Here is a 9091-nt window from a genome sequence, read left to right on the forward strand (position 1 = left end):
AAAGTTAAAATCATTGTAATACTGACAAGACTGATATAGGCGTACAAAGTTAGTTAAGACACTTATTTGTAGACTAAACTGGTAGGATGCGTCGCGCGCGAAAAGTACATCGACCGGGCGCTCCGGCCGGGCAATTGCAATGGGCCCCGTAGCCACTTATCTTCTACCTCTTTTCTATTCTATTTATTTTCTAACGCCATTTAACCGAACAACGAAATAAAATTTCCGTTATACGGTATGGCGGTGTCTTGTGATTTTATGTTTGTTTTTTTCTTCAGTAGTTTTTTTATGTTTTATAACATTTACGTCTCTGTTAATAGAATAGTCTATAAGTTAGGAATAACTAGTTTGTAAGGTTATGTCAGTTGGAGCGGTAACCGTTAGGGCTAGGAAGGCAGCGCCGGCCTGCCCGTGCACCTCTGGTAGGTCCGTCTAGACGAGTTATTGTGCAATTTGTTGTCCGCAACTGTGATGTTTATAGACTGAAACGCCGCCATTACCTCACGCTTGCTATAGTTTTGACTCTAGTCCACGACACCGCACGTTACAAACTTGGTCTTGGTCGTTGCAAAGTAATATGCAATTGTAGTTTGGACCGTGCGACTGTGAAGCTCATTTATATAGATACATTGAGTAGCGATGTTTTAATAGTAAATATTACCTAAGTTAAAGTTTAAATAAATACTACAATTGTTTGCAATTTGCCATATTTGTTTATTGTTAAAGATCATCTTTGAAATAATTTATTTGCACAAGCACGGTCGTTCTTATTAGAATGTAAGAATTTCATATAAGCTAAGAATGCTCAATGTACTATGTATTTATATGAAACAATTATTTGCAATACCGTTGAATACGTAATTATAAAATTATTATTCGTAGATGTTAATGTGGTTGCAGATTTTGTTACATTGTAGTTATTAAATGGTTCGGCGTAGGTACCTTGTGAATATTAGTATCTTATAAACATTGAACTTTAACAAATCTTCCTCGTTACGTTGTTGGAAGACATCATTACGATATTTATTTATTAAATCTGTTGTAGGTACGTCAAACATTGTGTTCAAGTAAAATATTTTATGTTAATTCTGTCGCTATTATTTAAGTTAAATATATTATGTACCAACTAAGTATAATTACTTATAATTTTATAATTTTGGAAGACTGATTTGTTACTTTAGTCTAGTTTGACAATGCCATAGATACGTTTTATGAATGTTTGCATATTGTTTAAATTAGGGTGATCACGTTTTGAGTGTGTAGACACTAAAATATCACGATTTTGTGCCTTGTTTGTTGATATCGAGATGTTTTGTGGACATTCCAGTAGATTCACTTTGTGCTGTTTTTTATGAAAACACGATAAAGGCACTTATTTTGTGAATTTGTAGATTTTAAATTAAATTTACAGATTAAATTATACCTAGAAATTATTTAAAATAATAGTTTCTCTTGTCGAATTCCTAATCATTATACCTCATTTTAGCTTTTATTGGATACTATGTGATTGTAAAATAATACTTTTGTGCCTATGAATATTGATTAAGCTGATGTAGTAATCATCATCTTTAGTTAAACTCAAGTCTTAAGTACTTTTATATACTATAGTTGGTTATGAATAGTATAAATTCAATTACTGAGTGTAGTTTAAATCAAATGGAGTTTGTTTACGTTGTAATTAAATAATAATATTAATAAGAACTCTATCTATATTTACAAATAATATAATGTTATATAAATACAAATTAAACTTTTAATTGAAGGAAAAAGTTTTATTTTCCCCCCCTTATTTTACGTTAGATACAAACCTTCTAAGTCTAATAAGGCAGGTGAATTTATACCTACATTATTTTATTTAAGTGAGTAAATTATATACGCATTACCATAAATGTAGTTTTAAATCTATTAAAAGGAATTGTTAAATATTTTGTTGCAGAAACTCAAAATATGATTATATTCGTTTTTGGTTCTTTTATGATAAAATAAGATAATGACTAAAGAATTTAATAATTGGTAAAATAATTGTTTACATGACGCTCCAATCGAAGCCTAGGTATTAAGGTGTAATAAATTAATCCATAGGTTCTATGGCTTTTCCATCAGTATATTGATTGATTTATTTTCTTCGATCCGATGATGAAAATTGTGTAACTAACAGAAGGCTACACATTTTAGTAGCGATAGGCCGTTATTTCGTCAACCCAGGCGAAGCTATATTATATAAAAACTTAATTAGAACGTACTATTTAAATACCTACAGATATAATTAATGGCAAAAAAAACATATACCAATGCCATTATATTTTTTAATTTTGCATCAGAAAGAGTTCTAGAAAGTACGAATAATATTCGTACTTTGTTTACTGAAAATTCATAAGCGATTTTTTTATTTTTCTCAATCGTTGCTCGAAGAAGCCATCTATCGAGGCAAATGAAATACAATGTTACAACAAAACAATGTTAGATGTCACTACCATAAATTTCTATTGTAGTATAGTATTATCTGTGGTTATGAAACAGCTTTAATTTATAAAGAAAAACAAAAAAAATTGCACACTCTTTTATTATTTTTTGAAAATATGAAAGAAAAAAACTAATTTGAATTACGCAATATTATGCAATGATTTGCGTTTCATAATCATATTTTAAAACGAAATTTATTCGGATCAACTCAATCGTTGCTCGAATAAGCCATCTATCGAGGCAAATGAGAAACAATGTTACAACAAAAAAATGTTAGATGTCACAACTATAAATTTCTATTATAGTATAATATTATCGGTGGTTAAAATAAAACAGCTTTAAATAATAAGGAAAAACAAAATGACTTTGCACACACTTTTATTATTTTTTGAAAATATAAAAGAAAAAAACTAATTTGAATGATGCAATATTATGTAATGATTTGCGTTTCATAATCGTATTTTAAAACGAAATTTACTTGGATGACGTAATATCGCACCACCGAAGAGCGGCATTCTGATTGGCCGTAAAATAGATTGTCAAAATAATGAAAATAGCGAGCGGAAGTAAACACTGATGGCATTGTATTATTTTAAGTGAAATTTTGAATATTTTATTAAAATTATTTGATAGGGTTAATGTATCAAAGGTAAAAAAAAAATACCAAGAAAATGGATTCCGATGAACCTTTAATGAATACTGATGTATTTAATGTTAATGATATCGCAGAGATTGAAGGTGAGTAATACCTTTGGATTTGTAATTTTTTATAAATTCTTCATAAATTGAATCACTTATATACCTTTGTAATTTATTTTTATTTCAGACTTTCTCAGCGGCTGTGACGGAGATTTTATGGTTAAGCTTGAAGAAGAGCTTGCATTGATTGATAACGACATTAATTTAATCGATATCGATACGAAATTTACTGCTAATGCTTCACCTAAAGTTCCCCCGTATCCAAACAGAACAGGGAATCCTCTAGTGTCGCAGTATTCTCAGAGCACTCAATCTTCAGTACAGACACCACAACCTAAAAGAAGTCCTGTATTGGGAGTTTACGGAAGAGAGGAATCATATAATTTGCCGCTTAAGAAAGAAAGCACTCCTATACCTGAGAAGACACCATGTGTTACTACCCAGGCGCCTGCTCAAACACCAATGATTGTACAACAAGTGGTACAGCATCCTCTATATGTCAACCTAACTCATGGAAGTTTGCAACAGTTGCCTGATGGAAGGACCTCGCTGGTACAACTAGATGGGGTTCAACAGATAAATGAAACACATAAAACACAAACCACTCAGCCCTTGTTACTTCCAAATAATGCAAAGGGGGTTACTCCAGTAATCATAAAAAGTAGTGATGCAAATTTTTCTCCTGTATTATTGCAATCAAATATAATTAGTCCAGAAACCCAGACTCTTATGTATACAAGTGCCCCAATACAAGGTAAGAATTTACTTATAGTGAATCAGGTCAGGGTAATTGGAAACAATTCTCAGTAAAGTTTTAACTATAAAAAAACTATTCTTTCTAATGACAATATTGTTTCTTATAGAATAACTATATATTCAATTGAAGCTTATTTATTATTCATTCCAATTACCACACAATTACCCTGATTGACCCTATATAAAAGCATATTTTCTCATGTTTTAAAATAATCAAATTATTATCATTTTCAATATGTATACAATAACTACTAACTGATAATTTATGATTTTTAGGAACCCAAGGAACAAAAGCCAGCAATGAAAACAGACCAATACATACTTTTTTCACAAGCAATAATGGACCCACTTTATTAACAACAGGGATTCCAGTTGTATTGGATGGCGATAAAATTTCCTTTAACCAATCCAACTCTGGCCCACCAAAAGTTAAAGAAGTAAAAAGAAGTGCCCATAATGCCATAGAAAGACGCTATAGAACCAGTATCAATGACAGAATAGTAGAACTTAAAAATATGTTAGTCGGTGAAGAGGCAAAGGTGTGTGAATATGGCCATATATAACCTGTAATTTTTAATAGTTCTTTAGATTCATATTAATTTAGATTTTTTTGATTACAGTTAAATAAATCAGCTATATTAAGGAAAACAATTGAATACATTAAGTATTTACAAAATCAGAATGCTAGATTGAAACAGGAAAATGTTGCTCTCAAATTGGCATGCCAGAAATCTGGAGTGAAAGATGTTGGATTTGAAGGAGCATACACTCCACCACACAGTGATGTCTCATCGCCTTACAATTCTCCCCATGGTATTGATAGTGATTCACCATCTTCACCTGAATTTAAGGTAATTATTTTTAAAACTTGTTTTTATTCTCTTACTGTCCAAATAAGAAAGTTGATTACATTTTGCAGATGGATTATTTAGGTAACATAAGTAAAGAAATAATTAGAAAGTCATAAATCGTTTTTATTAGTCTATTAACTAATGTTTATTTTAAGGCTGAAGAAAAATACTCAAAGATAGTAATGGGAATGGGTGACCATTCTCGCTTGGCATTGTGTGCATTCATGGTTGGGTTGATAGCATTCAATCCATTCAGTGCCTTCTTTGGAAGCTTCATGTCAGACACGCAACAAGCTGATTATAATTCAAGAGTTGATCAAAGAAGAATATTGTCCGATGATAATTTAAGTGAGTATTCCAATTTAATGTTAGCAGCTGACTTACAGTGTGGGTACAATGTGTCACAGACTCAGTGTACTAAGAGCAATGGAATATTCAGTTTTACAGATGCTGATTGCATCCTTACTAATATTATAAATATGAAAGTTACTATGTATATGGTATGTCTGTTATGCTTTCACGCCTAAACCACTGAACCAATTTTAATGAAATTTATGTACGTATGAAGATACCCCTGACTGGCAATGCTTGATGCATTCTATGCAAACTGCATGTGTATGTTTGAGATTATTTTTTATAGACACATATCCTTTTGGGGTATGTGTCAGCCAAGTGAAGCTAGTGCAAGCTTTAAATAAACTAATAGCAATAAACTGTATATGACAATAAACAGAGTTATAATTTATTCCTGTCATCTTCACAAGTTTTCTTGGGATGATCCCTGAAAATGAAGACGTACAGGACCGGGTATTAGATTAGCTTATATTTTAAACAATTTAGTTTGTCTATATTATATCTAAATTTTCAGATTCAGGTGGGTCTGGTTGGGGGATGTGGCTATTTAATATATTTTTAATATATCTTGTGAATTTCATACTTCTGGGTGGCTGTCTTATTAAGCTCTTAGTATATGGTGACTCTGTGCCTAAATCACAGTCAAAAGAAGCTGGACTCTTTTACAAACACAAGCGCCTAGCGGACAATTATTTAAAAAAGGTATTTTTACTTTACACTTAAAATATCATTCAAATAATAGTAGATGTGTAAGTTGTTTTTCATATATTATCTATTTATTTCTGTTCTCGAAAATAATGTAAACCAAATATTACTGCAGGGTGATCTAACAAATGCTCGTTTAGAACTTCATCAATCGCTTGCTGCCTGTGGTAAAAGTGTGCAATCAGGCGAACAAGGGAGAGCCAAATGTTCTGCATTAGCTGCTGCTATTTTGAGGCAAATTTTGCAAAGACTCCCTCTTGGCGGCTTTTTGGCTCGCCGTGCCGGCGATTTATTTAGTGACAGGTTTGACTGAATTTTTTAATCATATTTTATTTATTTACTAGCTGCACCCGGCATACGCTGTTCTGCCTTACTCTTATCATTTAGGGTGATGAAAAATAGATGTTGGCCGATTCTCATAGGTACCGGATAAGCACAAAAAATTTCATCAAAATCGGTCAAGCCGTTTCGGAGGAGTATGGCAACGAAAACTGTGACACGAGAATTTTATATATTAGATTTATTTATTTATAATGCTTTATTACACAAACTAAGACAAAAACGGCAAGAATACAATAAAAAGAAAAAAAAAGACATCGTTTGTGCAAGAGGCGGCCTTATTGCTTAACAGCAATCTCTGCCAGGCAACCTGGTTGGGAAGGAAATGTACGAAGTTCTGGGATAGTGCAAAAGTAACGAGTATCTAATAATGGATAGAAAAAAAAACATCACAAATTAAATATATCATACTAAAGTGATCTAGCACATATGAATACTTAAACATAAAGCGCATAAATTGCACTTTATAATGAGAAAAGCAATTTGCGTACATCCTGCTCTATGTATTGAATTGAAGACATGCGAAAATATTTGTTGTCTGTTTTATTTCCATTCATTCTGAAGCTTAAATTACAAGAAAACACTTTAGTTAAATTATTTGGAAGAAATCTGTGTAACTCTTGTTTGATTTTGTTGTTTCGATTTCTCAATGTGTAGCGCCAATAATAATTATAATAATTATTTTCTACAGCCCAGCTAGAAGAGCGACCAAGCACTGGGCAGCGGAGGTTTCAAATGTTTCCCATCGATTAGCACAATTGGAACTATTATCAAACCACAGTGGTCGCAGCGAACGAGTCCTGTTGGCATTACAAGCTGTAAATTTAGCCGAAGTAACAGGTGATAAGCAGCTTTTAGCTGATACCTATATAACTGCTGCATTAGTTTTCAAGGATTATATGCCGAAGATTGGAAATTGGTTGTGTGGGTAAGTGAAAAAGAAAAAACGACTACCTGTTTTCGATCAATATAAAATGTCATCTACAAAATCAATGATTTAAAAGCAGCCGTTAAATATATAAACAGTAACCTATAATAAATATTGTTTCAAGTGTCTAGCTGTCGAATTTAATTTTACTCTTTTATGTGTATTGAAATTTAATGAAAAATTTTGAATTCTGTCGGACGAGAGTCATGTATCCAGCTTTTCAAGAGATCTTTAATGTGTTGGCTCCATTAGTTCTTTATTTCTAAGTATACAGTCTCACCTCGACAGATACTACCTGCGCGCATGCAGTATATGGAGCGGCGAGTGGGGGCTGCGCGTGCGCTGGTCGACGAGCGCGCGCGGCCAGCAGTTCCTGCGCACGCGCCGCTGGACGTACGACACCGCGCCGGCGCTGTTCTCGCGCATACCGTGCCCGGCTGATCCGCTTGCCTACGCTATGCGGGTGAGTGCTACTAACCAGATTATCAGGTTTTATCAGCTTTTTCTATATGGAATCATCGCAAAAGATTCCAATTTTTTTGGGACAAGGGTTGCGACTCAATAAAAATGCTGATGATGATCTAACGAATTTTTCAATTCTAAATATCGTACTGCCTCGCCATGAGAGAAAAAGACTATTTTTCATTGTAATTACGACAAGGTCGCAGTCGGATTGTATAAACCGCCTATAACAGTACGGCTATGTGAAGTACCGCGTCCCCTAATGGGGTATGGGGCAGATGATATAAAAAATCGATGATCTGATCGATTTTCTCTATGGACAAATAGGTGATCCTATGGTGTCCTGCCAGACCGAGACATTTTTTTTGTGCGTCCCCACCAGGAATCGCACTCCAAATCCCTCAGTTCTACGATCCACTAACCACTGCACCGAGAAGGCGGTCATTTACAGAAACTAAACATTTAAATATTTAATCTTAATATATATAAATCTCGTGTCACAATGTTTGTCCTCAATGGACTCCTAAACCACTTAACCGATTATTAAAAAATTCGCACACCATGTGCAGTTCGATCCAACTTGAGAGATAGGATAGTTTATATTATTTCAATTACGATAAATGACTACCCGGGCGGAGCCAGGGCGTGCAGCTAGTATATAATATATTTATATTTAACCAAGAGATGTTTAGTCCTTAGTAATCAATCAATAACAATCCTTACCTTAATAAAATTTTGTAATTTTTTCCTCTTTACAGGCTTACCATCTGGAGCTCTTGCAGAAGAGCCTCCAAATGTTGCTGTGTGCGGACGAGCGCAGCAACACTCGCGACGTGCTCGACACCGTCAACTTGATCACTGAAGACGTGTCTGCTGACTCACCACAGCACACTGGTTAGTGTTAATTTATTCAACTTTGAAGTTTATAGCGCTAAAATGCTTATAAATATTTGATTGAATAGAAAGAAATCGATCGTGAGGTAGGATTCGAACTTGTGTACAGTAGACACAAGTACTTACCGTGGTAACGCCTTACTACTCGGCCACCTATTATCAAGGTTCAGACGTCGCCACGATATATAATTATAGAGGTTATGTAACTACTTTACTTAACTAATTAGAAACTTAAAGATTGAAATGAAAGATTAGAACTGAACTGTGATGTGTTTTAAAACTTTGGTTATTTTAAATTATATTTATATATAAATAATAGATTTCGCCCACATTCGAAGTGTAAATTTAAATTATTTTTGAATCCACCTGAATTATACATTATGTATAGACATATATAACAATGTAACATGAAATGAATGTTTAAACAGTGTTATTACCCACAACTTTGAAACTAGGTTGTTGGGATCCAGTGATGGAATGGTGGGCGAACATAGTGGGCGTGGCCGCCACTTGGTTGCTCGCTGACGTGAACAGAGCCGCGGACATCGGCGACAGACTCAACATGTTGCCGGAACCGTTAGCTAATTGCGAGGATCCATTGCCGGGGTAAGTCCTACTACACCTCGACACCGTTTATCCT

At 33.8% G+C, this 9091-nt stretch overlaps 1 protein-coding gene across 2 annotated transcripts in view; it reads left to right on the forward strand.

Annotated features, from left to right (window-relative positions):
- Nucleotides 1-2972: 2972 nt before the first annotated feature.
- The window catches only part of LOC119833354 (sterol regulatory element-binding protein 1), a 10761-nt gene continuing 4642 nt past the window's right edge, over nucleotides 2973-9091 (forward strand). The window contains exons 1-11 of one of the 2 annotated variants that reach the window (XM_038357340.1): nucleotides 2973-3201; nucleotides 3290-3916; nucleotides 4195-4457; nucleotides 4539-4769; nucleotides 4925-5117; nucleotides 5638-5825; nucleotides 5944-6131; nucleotides 6859-7095; nucleotides 7384-7558; nucleotides 8316-8451; nucleotides 8880-9057. In XM_038357340.1, the coding sequence (XP_038213268.1) occupies nucleotides 3135-3201; nucleotides 3290-3916; nucleotides 4195-4457; nucleotides 4539-4769; nucleotides 4925-5117; nucleotides 5638-5825; nucleotides 5944-6131; nucleotides 6859-7095; nucleotides 7384-7558; nucleotides 8316-8451; nucleotides 8880-9057 (2483 nt within the window). In that variant the 5' untranslated portion in view covers nucleotides 2973-3134. The remainder of the gene's footprint in view (nucleotides 3202-3289; nucleotides 3917-4194; nucleotides 4458-4538; nucleotides 4770-4924; nucleotides 5118-5637; nucleotides 5826-5943; nucleotides 6132-6858; nucleotides 7096-7383; nucleotides 7559-8315; nucleotides 8452-8879; nucleotides 9058-9091) is intronic. The other variant, XM_038357341.1, reaches the window with a different exon arrangement.

This window comes from Zerene cesonia, chromosome 17 (genome assembly GCF_012273895.1).
Source record: "Zerene cesonia ecotype Mississippi chromosome 17, Zerene_cesonia_1.1, whole genome shotgun sequence".
Classification (NCBI taxonomy): Eukaryota; Metazoa; Arthropoda; class Insecta; order Lepidoptera; family Pieridae; genus Zerene; species Zerene cesonia.